The 19,127-nt window shown below is 46.2% G+C and overlaps 1 protein-coding gene across 5 annotated transcripts; it reads left to right on the top strand.

Annotated features, from left to right (window-relative positions):
* The first annotated feature begins 12 nt into the window (after positions 1-12).
* Positions 13-16,005, top strand: Itga10 (integrin subunit alpha 10). Of its 5 annotated transcripts, none has more exons than XM_005341315.5 (30): positions 13-767; positions 2,196-2,307; positions 2,505-2,614; positions 2,806-2,897; positions 3,113-3,227; positions 4,087-4,214; positions 4,351-4,499; positions 5,362-5,512; positions 5,700-5,865; positions 5,993-6,066; positions 6,310-6,454; positions 6,661-6,809; positions 7,129-7,272; positions 7,385-7,588; positions 7,876-8,006; positions 8,367-8,533; positions 8,611-8,753; positions 9,276-9,389; positions 9,608-9,693; positions 9,846-9,987; positions 10,172-10,264; positions 10,422-10,498; positions 10,651-10,740; positions 11,132-11,216; positions 11,408-11,521; positions 11,782-11,862; positions 12,087-12,200; positions 13,899-13,994; positions 14,319-14,432; positions 14,726-16,005. In XM_005341315.5, the coding sequence occupies exons 1-30, from the start codon at positions 716-718 to the stop codon at positions 14,789-14,791; spliced, it is 3,504 nt and encodes a 1,167-aa protein (XP_005341372.1). In that variant the 5' UTR covers positions 13-715; the 3' UTR covers positions 14,792-16,005. The 5 variants fall into 5 exon arrangements, with proteins under 5 accessions (XP_005341372.1, XP_040143405.1, XP_040143404.1 ...); XM_040287471.2 differs by having other exon boundaries at positions 10,654-10,740; XM_040287470.2 differs by having other exon boundaries at positions 7,388-7,588.
* Positions 16,006-19,127: the final 3,122 nt, after the last annotated feature.

Raw genomic sequence — 19,127 nt, forward strand, 5'->3', positions numbered from 1 at the left:
AAAATACTGGGTAGTGAACATGTCAAAAGCTAAGAAGCTCCGTAGTGCCACAGTTCTTTGAGATGTTTATAGCTTAGTTGAAGAGTTGGGGGACAAGTGGTCTTAGCTAAAGTAATTACTCTGGCTCCACAAAACACACATCATTACCAGTTCATAGTTATAGTCCCTCCAAAAACTATAGCCCTACAAGGCAGCACAGGCTAAAAATCCATGAACAGAACTAAGTGGAATGAGATCCGTAAGACTTGATTTGGGGCTGTGCCTTCACACACTGGGACGGACTCTCCTGGGTGGGTGGGTAAATGGTACCACTTCTCTTTTGTGTTGCATATCCTAGGTTGAGATAAATAGGGGATAAAAATAATCTGTCTCCCACCCCTGCTTCCTGTTCTAAATCTGAAGAAAGCGTTTTTGACCTGTCAACAAATAAAAGAAGTAGAATAAAAGAGAAGTGGCAGAAATGGTCAAAAATTGTTTTCTCTTTGGATATTGGAAGGAGGCCTCCAGGGGGCAGCACCAAGACAGAGAAATAAACCAAGATCACTTATACCTCCTTGGTCTAGGGCTCCCCACAGTTTCCCCCCATCACTCCTCCCATTCCTTCCAACTTTATTTTTAGCTACCAGTGGGAGGGGGCAGGATAGGAGGGAAAGTAGCAGAAAAGGAGAAAGTCAGAAGCACAGAGGACTTCTGACACAGGACAGAACAACCAGGCATGGAGCTCCCCCTCTTCCCTCACCTGTTCTTGCCCCTGATGTTCCTGTCAGGTGAGGGACGTTAACTTCTTGGTTTCTGGTGGGAATGAAAGATGTATGAATTGTGTGAAATTGGGTCAATTAGGGTATAAAAGTTCTTTGGGAGTTAGGGTAGGAGGTTAATAGGATTCAGTATTCCATGTGTATTTCCGCAGGCGACTGCTTTGATATTGAGATTAGCAGAGGCTGAAGTTGACTAGGGCCTTGCCTAAGTTTTGTACTATCTAAAACCTTTCCTTAACCCTGTGGGAGTCAGGAGACAGAAAAGCAACATGACATGACCTTTCACGTGGCTAGTCTGATTCCTATTATTTCCTTCCCTCCCTCCTTCTCCCTACGCTTGGTAGTACACGGGGCTTGAGACATAACTGCCTTACCATGTGGTCAGAACTCTGGGTTTTTCTAACCAATGATCCATAGTCCCTGATCATACAGCCCTGCCAATTTCCTGGATGCAAAAGGTTCACATACAAAACACCTTTCTGAAAGTAAGCATGGTTTGGGTTAAAACTGTCTATAGTCACTGGTAGTGTTGGTGGTGGGGTAGCCTGGGAGGGGGTTGCTTGACAGTAAGGAGTAAGCACAGTTGGGAAGAGCAACATGGGAGGGACGAGAGAACTGGATTTTTCCTTGATGGTACCCTATAATCTTTGTTTCCTAAAATACAAGCTCTGATTTTAAAGGAATTGGGGTCAGAAGGAAAGAGTCAGCAAGGACATGATTGGGGCCTTTAGAGTGTGTTGAAGTTTGAGGAAACCATGGAGGCAGGCAAGGGGCAGTTGAATGAGATAAAAAGAAAGCAGATTAAGGGAAACTTTGGGGTAATGGATCCATTGGCAAGGATGGATGGCAAACTGTGTGGGCAAGCGGGTGGCCCCACCCAGTTAATTACCATTGAGGTTTCCAGGGTTGGAACCGCCAGCAACCCAGACACTGAAGAAAGAGTGAGAGTGTGACAATGTCACTGGGAGTCAAAAAGAGAGAGAGGAGAGACCCAGACACACAATGCACTTTATATTGCTTTTGTTCTGCCTGTGGTCCTGAGTTTTGGGGGAATTTGGAAGAAAGGGTTATTCTGGAGTTGTAGAAAGGTCCTCTCCCTCTTGACTCTCATAGTTTGGAGAGGAAGATGTGTAGGAGGAATGATGTGAAAAAGAGTAATCTGACCTTTCCAGACACATCTGTGAATGAGATTTCAGGAGTGGAAATGGAAATACAGTTGTACATCATCATGGCCGAGAGCCACAGGACCCAAACACGGGAAGGGATCATTCCTTTGGAGATTCTGAATCTATGACATTGACAGAGTCCAGGAGAGCTTACGAGTAAGACGAAGGCAGAAAGATTGAGGTTCAGATGCTACCTCATGGTTTCTCTCTGGCTGTGCATCCCAGGCATGACTGATCATTTCATGTTAATCCTATGATCCTGGCCCGACAGGTTTTTGCTCCCCCTTTAATCTGGATGTGCATCACCCACGCCTATTCGCAGGGCCACCAGAGGCTGAATTTGGATACAGTGTCTTACAACACATTGGGGGTGGACAGAGATGGTGAGGAGGAAACCAGAGAGTTATGGGATTGGGTCTGTGGTGCTGCCAATAAAGGGGAGGCAAAATAGATGGGATTCCACGTTCGTCTGGTTTTTGCAAAGTGACTGGGGCTCTAAACTTGCCACCTCCATGTACTTTCCCTCTGACCCCTGATAAGGGTCATGTTCACCCTATGCTTACTCACATCCTCCTCCCAGGATGCTGGTGGGCGCTCCTTGGGATGGGCCTTCAGGTGACCGGAGGGGAGACGTTTATCGCTGCCCTGTAGGAGGGCCCCACAATGCCCCATGTGCCAAGGGCCACTTGGGTAAGAAGATGCCTGACCCTTCCCCTCCTAACCCTTTGATACCCTAGTATCTGTGACCCCTTGTTAGCTTCTTCATCTCCATAATCCACATATGCCCTCTCCCCTTCACATTCTCTTCTAAAGCCACCTTGAACTCAGTCATGCCATCTGTGACCTCATGATCTCATTCTCTTCCACTCCCCTCCAACCAGGTGATTATCAACTGGGGAACTCATCTCATCCTGCTCTGAATATGCACCTGGGCATGTCTCTGTTAGAGACAGATGATGATGGGGGATTCATGGTGAGCTAAGGAAAGGATGGTGGCAGGGTCTCCGAAGGTTTGTGGTAGAAAACAAAAAGAACATTGGGGTAAGGGAAGCTAGTCTATGTGGAGAGGTCAAGGAGTTAAAGCTAGAAAGAAAGGTAGGGCCTCCCAGGGAGTAGTCTCAGTGTGTGGGAGTATGTTCTGAGGGTACTCTTCAAACATGGGAGTAACTGTTTCCCGTCTGTCCCCAGGCCTGTGCCCCTCTCTGGTCTCGGGCTTGTGGCAGCTCTGTCTTCAGTTCTGGAATATGTGCTCGTGTGGATGCTTCATTCCAGCCCCAGGGAAGCCTGGCACCCACTGCCCAACGTGAGCTGGAGGAAGAGCCTAAAGACTCAGTTCCCAGAAAGAGAAGCTGGGTGGGAGAAAGATGGGGCAAAAAGCTCTGATGTCTGGCAGAGGGTCTGCTTGGCCATCCTCATTGCTACTTAATGTACCTGCAAAAGCTCCTTGTTTCCTAACAGATTAGAGTTGGATTCCTTACCAAGGCAGAAAGACTTGGTGATCTGGTCTAATTTCAAAAACCCAACTTATACCTTCATATACCCTGGGCCTTGACCATAGCATTCCTCTCACCACTCTATACGTGTCATCTCTCTTCACGCACCTCTGTTTCCCCTTGTTATAAGTGTTCTCTATTCAAATGCCTTTCCTTATATTCTCCTCTCCTCAAACATCTTTAAACTTCAAATATCTTCTTCTTCCTCTTCCTCTTCCCCCTCCTCCTCTCCTTTTTCTTTTTGTAGGCCAGGCAAGCAAGCACTCTACCACGGAGCTACAGCCCCAGCCCATTACCTTCCTGTCTGCTCCCCCATTTGACATTCAATCAGAATCCACTCTCTGGGCCTGGAGCTGTAGCTCAGTGGAAGTGCATGTGCTGAGTATGAATGAAAAAAGGCCTCTTCACTCTTCACAGCAAAGTGGTGCTTTGTTTCTCCCTGGCATCTTCTTTCCTCCATTTTTAACTAAATAGTATATATTCCTGCCTCTTCTCTTGTCATTTATAACTTATCCAGGGCCTGGCACAGTTTTTTACTTGCATATAAGAAGGTACCTAATAAATATTTGGTTGAATGTGTCCTCCTGTGACCTCCTGTGTCCTCCTTGTTGACCCCAGCCCAGTATTTCTCTACCTATTTGTTTCCTATCACCATACCCCTCCTCTTAGGTTGCCCCACCTACATGGATGTTGTCATTGTCTTGGATGGCTCCAACAGCATCTACCCCTGGTCTGAAGTTCAGACTTTCCTGCGGAGGCTGGTAGGAAGATTGTTTATTGATCCAGAGCAGATTCAGGTAAGAGAAGGCAACATAGATGGGCTTGGAGGGAAAGAGATAGACGCAAGGTGGTATCTTCAGTAGTATCAGGTATTTCTCTCCCTCCTCTCTCCTCTCCCAAAACATTTCATTTGGGTACACACTTTATTCTCAGGTGGGACTAGTACAGTATGGAGAAAGTCCTGTACATGAGTGGTCCCTGGGAGATTTCCGAACCAAGGAAGAAGTGGTGAAAGCAGCCAGGAACCTCAGCCGGCGGGAAGGACGAGAAACAAAGACTGCCCAAGCAATAATGGTGGCCTGGTGAGGCATTGTGAAGGGGAGGCAGAGTAATGAAGGGTTACAAGTGGGTTTGGAATATATTGTGTATATCCCAAGATGTCTTGCAAGCTTATTTTTATATGCATATGGGTGATGCATGGAAGAAGTCTAAGTTGGCCGTCATTATATTCCCTCTCGCTGCATTTCTACAAAGTGTTTATGTCTGTATCTCTCCAAGTCTCTGCTCTATCTTTGCAGACAGAACTCTATCTCTCTGTATATCTTCACTCCAGCTTTGATCAGGTTCTCCACCACTCATATCTTACCCCTCTTCCCAAACATGATTCAAAATTCATCTCTAGGAAGACCCCCCTAACCTGACAATTCTTTCCCCTTCTCTTCCTCCTCCTCCTCCTCCCTCCTCCCCCTCCTCCTTCTCCTCCTCCTCCTCCTCCTCCTCCTCCTCCTCCTCCTCCTCCTTCTTCTTCTTCTGATTGAACCCAGGGTCACTCAACCACTGAGCCACATTCCAGCCCTCTTTTTGAGACACAGTCTCACTAAATTGCTTAGGGCTTTACTAAATTGCTGAGGCTGACCTTGAACTTGTGATCCTCCTGCCTCAGTCTCCTGAGCCATTGGGATTACAACCATTCTTTATTCTGCATTTCCTTAATATTTGTCTTCCAAAATGCAATATTTTGGATAAATTTTGTGCTTTATTTGAACTGAATATATATTCTATGGCATTTGTACATTTGAGTTCTAAGTGTATGCTAATCCCAAAGTTACTTTTGGGAAATGGCCTAAAAGGCAAGATGATTGATCTCAGTGAGCTGCTGACATTGTTAAATCCTGTATGTATGATATATCTGATCATACTTCATTCTTTTCTCCCTCTTCTTAGCACAGAAGGGTTCAGTCAATCCCGGGGAGGCCGATCAGAGGCTGCCAGGCTACTGGTGGTTGTCACTGATGGAGAATCACATGATGGAGAGGAGCTTCCAGCAGCACTAAAGGCCTGTGAGGCTGGAAGAGTGACACGCTATGGGATTGCGGTGAGAATTGACTCTGGATCTAGAAGGGTTGGCAGGGGAAGACTCTGAGGACCAGGAACTTGAAGAAAATGGGGTATTATCTACTTCCTGGACATCAGCCACATTTCCCTTCCTTCACTTTAGTTGACTATGTTCTCTATGAGCTCTAACACATCTAATAGATGCCATCTTGATCTCCTGACCTCAGGTCCTTGGTCACTACCTTCGGCGTCAGCGAGATCCCAGCTCTTTCCTACGGGAAATTCGAGCTATTGCCAGTGATCCCGACGAGCGATTCTTCTTCAATGTTACTGATGAGGCTGCACTGACTGACATTGTAGATGCACTAGGAGACCGAATTTTTGGCCTTGAGGGTAATGATTACCCTGGAGAAATGAAGGAAAGAATGGGGGAATTCTGGAATATAGTTGAGTAAATTCAGTAGGTCAAAGAGAGAATTGTCTTACCTTGATAGTGCATTGATATTTTCTCATGTCCAAGGGTCTCATGGAGAAAATGAAAGTTCCTTTGGGCTGGAAATGTCTCAGATTGGTTTCTCCACTCATCGACTAAAGGTTGGACAGACTCTGACCCCTGCATGACATCTCCCAGCCTCTGACCTCCTCAATGACTCCTTCCAGCTACTGATTCAGACAACTTCAACCCTTGTCCCTTCTAGACTCCCACTCTAACCAGCCTCCATGCTGAGCCTCAGTGCCTTTCTAAGTGACTATAGCAGACCTGTAGTGATTCTCTTTTTATTTACTCCTTATTCCCCGCTGTCTTTTCAGTGACCCCTTCTGGTTCTAACCCCACAGGATGGGATTCTCTTTGGGATGGTGGGGGCCTATGACTGGGGAGGCTCAGTGCTATGGCTTGAAGAAGGTCATCGCCTTTTCCCCCCACGAACAGCCCTGGAAGATGAATTTCCCTCTGCTCTGCAGAACCATGCAGCCTACCTGGGTGAGTAGCAGGAAGTTGCAGGAATGGGCGAGTGGGAGGAAAGAATGCGTTCCTAGTGTGGGGTATGAGGTGCTCTCTCTTAATTCATGTAGCTTCGAGCGGAGTCTCTTTCTGGTTCCCTTGGGGCCTCCTCTTGTGCCCTTAGGGAGCCCCACCCTGATCTCATCTTCTTTCCCTTCTACCTCTGATGCCTTACCTGCTTCTAGGTTACTCTGTTTCCTCCATGCTTTTGCGGGGTGGACGCCGCCTCTTTCTCTCAGGGGCTCCTAGGTTTAAACATCGAGGAAAAGTCATCGCCTTCCAACTTAAGAAAGATGGGGCTGTGAGGGTCGCCCAGAGCCTCCAGGGGGAGCAGGTAGAGTATCAAGTGAGGGTGGGGCCCTTAGATCTTCAGGGACTTCCAGACTGATGGAAAAGAATGAGATAGGGCAGGAGAGAGGCCCAGAAATTCTATGCTAGGCTAGGGATGTGGCTCAGTGGTAGAGTGCTTGCCTGGCATGCATAAGGCCCTAGAATTCAATCCCCACTACTGAAAAAGAAAATGTCTCCAAATTCTGATTATCAGAATGTCAGGAATATAAGAGCCAGATTGGCAGACTGGTGAGTACATCCCACTGAGTCCATTTATCCACACTCTCTTTTTTCTGGGGTCATCACTACCTACCACTCTCCAGATTGGTTCATACTTTGGCAGTGAGCTTTGCCCATTGGATACAGATAGGGATGGGACAACTGATATTTTACTTGTGGCTGCCCCCATGTTCCTGGGACCCCAGAACAAGGAGACAGGACGTGTTTATGTGTATCTGGTGGGCCAGGTGAGACTTGCTGGAACCCCCTGGGATTTGTCAGGGTTGGGGGATGGATGGGTTTGCTGAGAGGTTGGGGCAACCAGATTTTTATCTTCTATCTTGTTCTCACCTCCACCAGCAGACTTTGCTAACACTCCAAGGAATCCTTCAGCCAGAACCTCCCCAGGATGCTCGGTTTGGCTTTGCCATGGGTGCTCTTCCTGATCTGAACCAAGATGGGTTTGCTGATGTGGCTGTAGGGGCACCCCTGGAGGATGGGCACCAGGGAGCACTATACCTGTACCATGGAACCCAGAGAGGAGTCAGGCCCCATCCTGCCCAGGTCAGAAATGCCCAGATGAGCAGGGATACAGTGGTATAAGCACGAGGGAGGTATGCTGTTTGCTTATCTGTAGTCTCCTTGCTTGAGTCTCAAACCAAACAAGTGCTTAATCAGTAGGTAAAACAGTGAGGTATTGCAGTGGGATGCAGGTTTCTGAACCAAGGGACTGCTAAACACAGACAAGTTTCTCTTATTCCCCTATTGGACAGGAAGGAACTTGGCAGGAGGATTGAGAATCCAGATGTATGAGTCTCTGCCTCAATCTTTCTCCCTCTCTTTCTCTTAAGAGAATTGCTGCTGTCACCATGCCACAGACCCTTAGCTACTTTGGCCGAAGTGTGGATGGCCGGCTAGATCTGGATGGAGATGATCTAGTAGATGTGGCTGTGGGTGCTCAGGGGACAGCCATCCTGCTCAGGTGAGGAGCCCCAACTCAGGTAGCGGTGGACAGCACAGCACATCTGTTAAGATAAAGGGCTTAGATTTGGGTTTCTGGAACAACTTTTTCTGTGCCTCCATTCCTAGTTTATAAGCATGCTGCCTGCCTTTTTGGTTTATTGTAAGGATCACATGGGATCATCCATGTTAAGTTTTAAGCACCGTTAGTGCTTATTGAATTAAATCTATCATGTGACTTCTGTCATAGAGTTCAGGGAAGGGTGACACTGTGCATCCAGCCCCACATTTTTATTTTAACGAGGGGGAGGCAAACACTGGGTAGCACTTCTTAAAGGGCTTACCTCCTCTTTCTGGAATTTCGTGTCTACCCTGTTCCTAGCTCCCGGCCCATTGTCTACTTGGCCCCATCACTGGAGGTGACCCCACCTGCCATCAGTGTGGTCCAGAGGGACTGTAGGCGGCGAGGCCAGGAGGCAGCATGCTTGACTGCAGCCCTTTGCTTCCAAGTGACCTCCCGCACACCTGGACGCTGGGATCACCAATTCTGTGAGTGCAAACTTCAACCCTTGCCTGCCTTGGTCTCTGAACTCCTCTTTACCCTCACTTTTGCCCTTCTCATTTAGATGTGCACTTCACAGCAACAATAGATGAGTGGATGGTAGGGGCACGTGCAGCATTTGATGGCTCTGGTCAGAGGATGCCCCCTCGGCAGCTCCAGCTCAGCGTGGGGAATGTCACTTGTGAGCAGCTGCACTTTCATGTGTTGGTGAGAAAGGGGCAGGAACTACTTTGCATTAATGTCTTAGAGCTAGGAAAAGGCTGGGTCAGAGGAGGAATTTCAACTGGATCAGCAAGAAAGCTAAAACAGGGAAAGTAAGACAATTCAGGCTCTGGGATCAGGTTAATCTGAGTTTGATTCCTCTGCCATTTACTACCATGAATTCTGGCAAGCCACTCTCTTCCAAATCTCAGTTTTCTTGTCTGCAGAGTAGTGATAATAATAACTATATCATATGAGTTGTATTAAAATCAAATTTAAGAGTATTGATCAGGGCCTAAGGATATAGCTCAGTGGTAGAACCCAGTACTATCAAGACCTTGGGTTTAAGCCCTTGCACTGCAAAAACAAAACAAAACAAAACAAAATAGTATTGGTAAAACCTCAAGATAGTACCCAGCACACAGAAAGTGCTTCCTGAATGATCACTATAATTATCATATTCTTCCATGGGCCTGGGTTTCATACCTAACTCTGGCTCCCATAATCCTTAACTCTGGTTTCCTTCAGGATACATCAGATTATCTCCGGCCAGTGGCCTTGACTGTGACCTTTGCCTTGGACAACACCACAAAGCCAGGGCCTGTGCTGGATGAAGGTTCACCCACCTCTATACGAAAATTGGTTAGCAGTGCCAAGCCCTGCCCTACCCGTGGGTCTCAACACTGCTCTCCCAGTGAATTCAAGAGGAAGGGGAGGGGGAAACATGAGATTTTTATGCTGAAAGCTGACATAGACCCCTCTAATGGAAGTATATTCATTCTTCTCTTTCTGCTTTCCCCGAAGAACATGCCTTTCTCCTTGCCTTCCTCTCATCCCTGAGGACCTTTTCTCTCTTCCAGGTCCCCTTCTCCAAAGACTGTGGCTCTGACAATGAATGCATCACAGACCTGGTGCTTCAAGCTAATATGGACATCAGAGGCTCCAGGTTGATAGACATGAGCTGGGCAAACCAGGGTGATCTGAGAAAGACGGGAAGGAACTCAAAGGGAGTTGGGGATTTGTTTCTTACAAGGATAACAGAAGTGAGATTTTGGTGCTCCTTCAATTCCTGGTCTCTCCCTTGTCTACCACTCCCAGGAAGGCCCCATTTGTGGTTCGAGGTGGCCGGAGGAAAGTGCTGGTATCAGCAACTTTGGAAAACAGGAAGGAAAATGCCTACAACACTAGCCTGAGTCTCAGCTTTTCTAGAAACCTCCACCTAGCCAGTCTCACTACTCAGGTGCCTTTGGAGGAAGGGGTTAGGGGAGGAGGGGAGAAAGGAGGAGGAAGAAGATTGGGGTACTGGCTTTGACTGCGAGGTGCTCTGGAGAAATGTTCAGTGGTTAGTGGCTAGAGGGAGGCTGTGGGTAGGGGAACAGTTGTAGGCCCAGCCCCAGCCTCCACCCCTATTCCTCTGCCCTCAGAGGGACAGCTCAGTAAAGGTGGAATGTGCAGCTCCTTCCCCTAATGCCCGGCTCTGCAGTGTGGGGCATCCTGTCTTCCAGACTGGAGCCAAGGTGAGTTGGGGCCCAGGCTGAGGAAGGGGTTCAGGAAAAACAGAGACTGTAATCTGTGGGGTCTGGGAAGTCAGGGGAGGAGGTACACAAGAATTCCTGTTCCTCCGTTGTTGTTCTTTGAAGAAGAATGTACCTTAACAATGTCCCCTGCCCCCAGGTGACCTTTCTGCTTGAGTTTGAGTTTAGCTGCTCCTCACTCCTGAGCCAGATCTTGGTGAGGTTGAATGCCAGTAGGTGAGAACAAAGGGAACTTCTTCCCAGCTCTCTTCTTTTGGTATTGAGTTGGGGGTTGGGGAGAGGAACAGCCCTGACTCTTCTACTAGCATGGAGGGACATCTGAGGAGGGATTGGGATGTGAGCCCTTCCTCCCCCCTCTGACCCCACAGCAGTAGCCTGGAAACAAATGGAACCCTTCAAGATAACACAGCCCAGACCTCTGCCTACATCCAGTATGAGCCTCATCTCCTATTCTCTAGGTATGGCCCGGTCCTAGCTGGGACTCAGTTCCTATGCCAGACTCATGTTTCTTCCCTCTCCTTCCACATGCTTCAGTGTTCCCAGAAACACAAAACCTTGGGGCTACTCATTCTTTTTGTCCTCGCTCTCACCCATAAGGAAATTTCTCTTTTAAGCATCTTACTTTTCTAGGTATAAGACTTTGCATTTCCCCTGGGATGAGGGGATATAGGATGTGGCTATAAAATTTGTTTCGCATCTATGTCATGTTTTGCTTCTCTATTCTCCACGTACCCCCATCACTTTATCCATGTGCTGGCCCTATTTCTCTGAGTCCATGCCTGTGTGCTGATCATGTGCCCCTGTGTCTGTCTTGGCGGTGACCTTGTATCTCCTGACTTGTCCACACAGTGAGTCCACCCTGCACCGCTATGAGGTTCACCCCTATAGGACCCTCCCAGTGGGTCCTGGCCCTGAATTCAAAACTACTCTTAGGGTGAGAAGCTGGAGGGGCCTTGCCATGACAGGGGCAGGGAGTGGGGAGGACAATAACTGTGGGAAAGGGAAACTGTGGGAAAAGGACAGTCAGAGACTCTCTTGGATTTTAATGGTGTCTAGGGTGAAGGGAAACCAATGAGGAAGGGTCTTCTGTCTCCCACCTCTTCTTGTTTACAATCTTCCTCTCAGGTTCAGAACCTTGGCTGTTACGTGGTCAGTGGCCTCATCATCTCAGCTCTTCTTCCAGCTGTAGCCCAGGGAGGCAATTACTTCCTGTCACTATCTCAAGTCATCACTAACAATGTGAGTCTGGGCTGGAGCCTGCGGAATCCTGTCATCTGGAGATGATGGACTCATTGAAGCTGGATACCATACCAGCTCCCTGTCTGTTGGCCCAGCACCCTCAGAGCTCTACTTCCTGGGGACATTGCTTTTACGTGTGTGGCTCCTTTGAGAGGAAAGAAAGGGGTTTTACATAGACAGACCATAAGAATGTGGGAAGTACCCTGCTCCACCTGGCCTCCCTTAGCAGCAGGTCTTTGAGGGTGAATCTTCCTCTGCAGGCAAGCTGCACAGTGCAGAACCTGACCAAGCCCCCAGGCCCCCCTGTGCATCCAGAGGAGCTTCGACACACAAACAGGCTGGTATGAGTCACAAGAGAGTAACCAGAGCAGGAGTACAAATAGAGTCAGTTACCTGTGATGGAGGTGTGTGTGTGTGTGTGTGTGTGTGTGCGCGTGTGTGTGTGTGTGTGTGCGCGTGTGTGTGCATGTGCGTGTATGAGTGCACTCATGCATGCGTGGGTGGTACATGTGGGAAGAGGGTTCTTTCTCCTCTGGGACCCTGATCTGTCTTTCTTTTCTGGTAGAATGTCAGCAATACTTGGTGTCAAGTTGTGAGGTGCCACCTTGGGCAGCTGGCAAAGGGGACCGAGGTCTCTGTTGGACTCCTGAGGCTGGTTCACAATGAATTTTTCAGGAGGGTAATACTTCCCTTTCCTATTAGTCTCCCTTTGTACTCCTATCTATGACATTAATATAGGTTTTGGAAGTCGACAGAACCATGTTCAAATTTTACTGTTGCCTATTACTAGCTATTTGACCATGAGCTTCTTTTCACTGATCTTTAAAGTAAAATGGGATAGTGTCTATTTTATGGAGTTTTTGTAAATAAAAAAAAATAGTGAGCTGGACGTACGCTGAACACTCAGTAAACCTAGTTATTATTTTTCTATTTTCCTTTATCATCTTTTATTGCTGTATTAATAATCAATCAACATTTATAGGACACCTAAACTTCATCAGTTAATAATCCATCGAATGCTTATTATGTAAAAGATTGGTATTAGGTCAGTCAACACTGAGGATAATGTCCCCAACATTTATCATCATGCCTAACTCATTGTAGGTACTTACTACATTTTTGTTAAATGAATGGATAAAAATAATTATTTTTACATGTAGGACTTGTATTTGGGGGGTAGTGAGGGAAGTAAGATTTTATATATATATATATGTTGTAGTTGACACAATACCTTTATTTATTTATTTATATGTGGTGCTAAGGATCAAACAAACCCATAGTGTCACATGTGTGAGGCGAGTTCTCTACCACTGAGCCACAACCCCATGCCCCAGAAATGACATCTTAATTATAAATAGCTATGTAGCACTAGAAGTTTTTTATATTGTATATTTTATTTATTTATTTATTTAGTTGTTGACAGACCTTTATTTTATTCATTTATTTATATGCAGTGCTGAGAATTGAACCCAGTGCCTCACATTTGCAAGGCAAGTGTTCTACCACTGAGCCACAACCCTAGCCCCTGTATATTTCCATATACCACCTACTTTGAATAATACCAGATCCCAGGGATGTAGGTACACGTTTGGAGGAAGTCTATCAAACCACATGTCTCCATGTCTGGTTCTCACTTTATCCTTCTTTGATATTTTTTTTTTACTCTTTTATTTATTCTTAACAAGGATTTATTAAGAAACTGCTACATACTTGGCACTGTGGTAGGCACTAGGCATTGGAGACACAATGGTTAGTGAAACACAAATCTTAACCTCAAGGGTCTTATAGTTCAGTGGAAAAAGTAAACACCAGGTATGTTAGGTTTAGGAACATGTGACTGGCATGTGCTCAGCTCTCGTGAGCTCCCTCTTGGCTATGTCACGTCATGGCAGGAGCATACAAACATGTCATCTGGTCTCTCTTTTTATAAAGCCACTGAGATTCATTTCAAGAGGGGCTCCATCCTAATGACTTTAATCTTAATCATATCCCAAAGGGCTCATTTCTAAAAACCATAGATGGATAAAGTTTCTTCCCTCTTAATCTCACAACAGGGATTGAATTTCAACACATGAAGACTTGTTGAGAAATATATCAAAATTTATCAAAACCATAATACCTTAGTTAGGAGGAAACACTTTCCTAATTCCCAGAGGGGTGGGTAAATGAAAGGAGAGTAGAATGCATTTCAGATAAATAGCACATTTGAAGGTCCAGAGGCTTCTATCTATTTCCCTTCCTCTCTTTTCCCATTGGCCTCCACCTCTTCTGGTCTCAAGGGCCCTGGAGTTGTACCACTCAGGCTAGACATTGTTCTTGCACCACACTACCTGATGATGGCTCACTTTAAATGCCTTCCCATCCACTTGTTCCACAGGCCAAGTTCAAGTCTGTGATAGTGGTCAGTACCTTTGAGCTGGGAACTGAGAAAGGCAGTGTCCTACAGCTAACTGAAGCGTCCCGTTGGAGTGAGGTAAGACTAGAGACTGAGTTTGGCAGATTTGAAAATAATGGTGATGGGGGATGGGAATGTAGCTCAATTGGTAGAGTGCTGGCTTCGCATGCCCCAGGCCCTGAGTTCAGTCCCCAGTGGGATAGAATACTTGTGACCTTTTAGTCAGGAATGATAAATGAGGATTCTAGGGTTCCTCTGCCTCCATTCCTATCTCAATTTTTCTCCTTTGAGTAGAAAGAATCTCCTTATTCTATTTTGAGGCTGGCATTGTTATAATGTGGGGGGGTGGTGGCTGGTGGGGTTAAAGGGCACATGTAAAAACCAACTCTAACCCTCACATAGAGCCTCCTGGAGGTGATTCAGATCCACCCCGTCCTCGTCTCCTTGTGGATCCTCATTGGCAGTGCCCTGGGAGGGCTGCTCCTGCTTGCTCTCCTTGTCTTCTGTCTATGGAAGGTAAGCACTGCTTAGTGGGGAGTGGGGAACCTGGTGCCCACCAGCTGAGGGATCCTAGACTATAACAGGGAGAATAGGATTTGTATTGGGCAGCTAAACAGGCTGTAGGTTTAATGCCCAGATCTTCACTGTACTCCACAAATGTTGGTTGGATTAAACTAAGCCAATTAAAATAAAATTGAATCCTGTTTTTGGAAGCAGAGCAAAAGTGAAAACCTCAGATAAGTCTGAGGGCTATTGGCAAGGTCCCCAGTAAGGGCATCTGGCAGTGCCTCTTATCTTTTCCTCTACAGCTTGGCTTCTTTGCACGTAAGAAAATCCCTGAGGAAGAAAAAAGAGGAGAGAAGCTGGAGCAATGAATGTAAAATAAGGCTCTAGAAAGTCCTCCCTGGCAGCTTCTTCAAGAGACTTGCGTCAGAGGAGAGGTTTGGAGGCTCAGAGGAACAAGAAGATGCTTCTGGACTAACTCCCCAGACCTGCAGCTTGACTTGACTTTTGAGTCCTGAGAATGTTACTGGCAAGAGATGAAGCTTTACCTCAAAAGAAAAAAAAAAAAAAAAAAAAGGCTGGCACAAGAACTAGCAACACTCCCACCCTGTGCTTCCCTATTCCTCATGATCCCAGTTCCACAGCCAATCCTGGGGTCTCTGTTCCTCCCACCCATCACCACCAGAAACAAAAGAATTTTTTGCCTAGGTCTCTCTCCTTCCAGAACCCTTTATCCTGGAAAGGATGAGTGTTATCCTCCTCCATTCCTCCAATCTCTCACCTTCCTGCCTATTCCCCACTCCACAGGAGGGAGCTGGCATTGGCTTGCAAGATGTAAAGTCAACATCTGCTGCTTTCCTGTGGAGTCTAGTGATTCATAGAGCCAGATGGGGAGAGTCAACAGGAAAAAAGGAGGGAGGAGGAAAAGCCACAAGAGACACTCTGTACAATTCCAAGGAACAGAGAAGCCTTTAGACAGGCAACTGCCATCCCCCCTGAAACCTGAGACTCTGTGGTGCACTGGCCAGCCCTCAGGTGCTGAGGAAACAGAGCTGCCCCCAGGCTTGCTGGGCATGGGCTTCCCAGTCCTTCCCTGGGAGCAAAGCCAGGGCCTGGTGCCTGATTTTCTGGAGCCAGGGGCCCCCAGGTGGCTGAAACTAGAATAGCAGAGAAGACCAGGTAGTTAAGCTTTGTTTTCTCTACTTCTCTGACCTTACTTGCTGTCTTCAGCCCTCCTTGGAGTCTCATAGAAAGCCAAGAGAAGAATACTGCTGGATGGTGGGTAACTCTTTTGCTTTAGCAGCTTTGGGAAGCAGCAGCCCCATGGGCTCCGAACAAGTAGGGTGTACATTGAGTTCTCTAGGGAGCAAGCCCCTTCTTGCCCAGCACTGGTTGTGTAGCACAAATAGCTCTTAGGAAAATGTTTCTGGGGCAACCCCAATCATACTTTGTAGGGTTTCTCTGTTGGAATCAGTTTATCAGACCTTGTTTGCTGTTTACTGGAAATCCCCAAGTAAATTTTTGACCTACCCCACCCTCATCCCATATTTCAGTCATGGCCATTAAAGGCAATTGGATTATCATACACACTGGGAAACTTTTGTTTCTTTGTAATCAAGGCTATGGATACCAGAGTCAGTTACTGGTCTGAGAGTACAACCACTGAAGAATCAACACCCATTTAGAGTTGAAAAGAAAGAAGACAACTGATTGGGCAGTTGACTAGCAGCCACAAAACCTGTCCTCCCAGGCTGTTATTGAGTCCTAGGTGCATTGTTTATTTTGGCATGTCTCTTGTCTGCTATAGACAGGGACCCTCCTGAACATTGTTTCCCAGCAGGGTGGACAATGTATCAGGTGGTCAGAATAAATAAAGTTCAGTGTCAGGTGATTTCTGGCTCAATTTGAGTTCCCTAGGATATAGACTGTCAGGAATAGTGAAAAGTAAATTACTGGTTTGCCTGAGACCTTGTATATATAGTAGAGTCCCTGGAAGGCAAAGTTATGAAATAGTCTGGATATTCTTTGTGATTCTTTCACTGGAGATTGCTCTGGCCTCCTGAAATTCTCACCTACTTAAGTGACCATAGAGTTTAAAGTGTGTAGGTTTGGAAAGCATGGAGGCATAGAGGGAAACCCCAGGTCTGCTATTTATTAGCTTCGGGCCTTAACCAAATTATAACTTCCTTCAGGCTAAGATAACAATAAAAGTCTGTGTAGTACAGTGGTTAGGAATGAAAACAGATTTGGATTTAAATCCAGGTTATACTGCTTAAAACCTGTTTGTCTTAGAACAGGTTTAACTTCTCTCCTTTAAATGTATTAGGGTTGTGAGATTGTTCAAGAAAAGTGAGCATATAGTAAGCGCTCAAAAATGGTAACTATAATGATAAAAATATTTTGTTATATATCAGGCACCATGGCTCTCACTTGTAAATCCAATGACTCCAGAATCTGAGACAGGAGAATAGTAAGTTAAAAGGCAGCCTCCACAATTTAGCAAGACCCTGTCTAAATATTTTAAAAATTTTTTTAAAGGATTGAGGATGTAGCTCAGTGGTAAGACATCTGTGGATTCAATCCTCAGTGCTGAAAAAAAAAGTTTCATTATAAAATAATCTACTTTATTATGTGTTATGAGGATTTAGTGAGAAAGTATATTGAAGCACCAAGTGGTACTCCTGTTCTGGTGATTCTTTCCCAGACCCTGAAGATTTGTTTCTTCTATGTGCTGTTATCTTCTTCCACTAAATCTTTTCTATGCCTCACCCCTTTCAAATGTTTCTGAGCCCTCAAAAGTGATAGTTAACTGATTAGCCTAAGGTTCTAATAGTAGAAATCAAATCTATTCCAGGTAGGTGGTACATACTTGTAATCCTAGCAGTTTGGGAGTCTGGTGCAGGAGGATCAGGAGTTCAAAGCCAGCCTCAGCAATTTAGCGAGGCCCTAAGCAACTCAGTGAAGCCCTGTCTCTAAACAAAATATTTAAAAAGACTGGGAATGTGATTCTGTGGTTAAGTGCTCCTGAATTCAATCCCCAGGACCAAAAAAGAAAGAAATCAAATCTATTTTATTTCTTTATATGTCTAGGTGTCTTCTAGACTCCTCTTGAGACACCCAGAGTTTTATATCCCCAAGAACATGTGCATTTAATGGCCTTATAGAGATCAAGTGGCCTAACTGGCTTTTTAGGGAGGGAAACCATCTGCATTTGTGGGTTATTTTGTAAGAGTATAGTCCATGATGACCCTCCCTTCACTTCTTTTTTTTAGTATTTATTTTTTAGTTATACATGGACACAACATCTTTATTTTTATATGGTGCTGAGGATCGAACCCAGTGCCTCACACAAGCTAGGTGAGCACTCTATCTCTGAGCCACAACCCCAGCCCCTCCGGAGCTGCACTTCTTATTGGCTCTAACTTGATCAATCTTCATGGAGTCTGGGACTGGAACTGAAGTCTACTTATGTTAACAGATTTCCTTACGTCTTAACCCCCAATGAGCCTCCGAAGGAAAGTAGATTTTTTTGAATATTGGTTCATCTAATCCTTTATCCTCAATATTTTATTCTTTATAATTAGTAGAGTACTTTAATATACTATTAAGTAGTAGGAGTATGTTACATACAAGAGGCATACTTTGTTGGACAGTGTAGCAAGATTTTAAGGGAAAACTTAACTGAAAAAAGACAAAAACAGAAACTTTACCTGGGGCCTCACTGAATGTGAGAGGGGATTTTGGGGAGGATTAATTGCAAAGTGAATTGTAGTAAATTAAAGCAGTTTGAGTTTGGGCTCTTGTAAAAGTAATGAGAGAAGACACTGAAGATGAAGAGACAGTCTTGCTTTGGAAGAGCTTTCAAACCACATTAAGAATTTTTCTCTTTGAGAGTCTGGTGGCGGGCATTTGTAATCTAATCTCAGAGATATAGAAGGCTGAGGCAGGAAGATCACAAGTTCAGGGACAGCCTTGGCAACTTAGACCCTGTCTCAAAATTAAGAGAAAGACAGACAGTGGGAAGGGGGGATGTGGCGTGGTGGTAGAGGGCCCCTGGGTTCATTACCCAGACCACACACACGCATTTCCTTTGGCGCTGTGGTGGGGATCACCCTCAGGGCCTCTGGCAACCTCCAGCACTGACTTAGGTCCCCAGTTGTTCTTTAGGTTTTCACAGCGGGTTTGCTGGAGCCACATGAGGGAGTTGAGAGAGCTGGGAAGACCAGGTGGTTGCGCCCGATTGATTGTTCAAGCAAGAATTACTGCAATCTGAATTGAAGGGTAGTGGAAATAGGGAAGATAATTGTTCCGGAAAGGGAATACTTAAAAAATAAAAAATTTCTTCTTATCCTTTCCTAATTCTGAAACCGAGCGTGATCCCCTTTCCCTCAGGTTTGTCCCCAGGTGCAGTGGGCCACTTTACCCGTGCTCAGTCCGCTGCTTCGCACTACAACCTCCTCCTGTGTCAAACTGCTCTCTTTAAATCCTCTTGGGGCTGGAGTTTGGGGGGAGCGAAGCAGAATAACTGACCAAGGTCTTCGGATCTAATAAAGCGCCGTCACTAGGGTTAAAGCGGGCAGTAGGCAAGAGCCAAGGCCATGCAGAGAAGCGCCGCCCGAGCGCCGGCTGCAGCAGCGCGGGACTCGGGGCGGGGCCGGGGCGGGGCCGGGGCGGGGCCGGGGCGGGGCCACCTCCCGGAACGGAGCG

The sequence above is a fragment of the Ictidomys tridecemlineatus genome, chromosome 11, assembly GCF_052094955.1.
Source record: "Ictidomys tridecemlineatus isolate mIctTri1 chromosome 11, mIctTri1.hap1, whole genome shotgun sequence".
In the NCBI taxonomy this organism is placed as follows: Eukaryota; Metazoa; Chordata; class Mammalia; order Rodentia; family Sciuridae; genus Ictidomys; species Ictidomys tridecemlineatus.

Bases quoted from the DNA above. Each gene is read 5' to 3' on its own strand.
- Itga10 (XM_005341315.5), top strand. From the start codon at position 716: ATGGAGCTCCCCCTCTTCCCTCACCTGTTCTTGCCCCTGATGTTCCTG. The intron at 5,513-5,699 runs GTGAGAATTGAC...TCCTGACCTCAG, and splicing joins TGACACGCTATGGGATTGCG to GTCCTTGGTCACTACCTTCG. The intron at 13,995-14,318 runs GTAAGACTAGAG...ACCCTCACATAG, and splicing joins AAGCGTCCCGTTGGAGTGAG to AGCCTCCTGGAGGTGATTCA.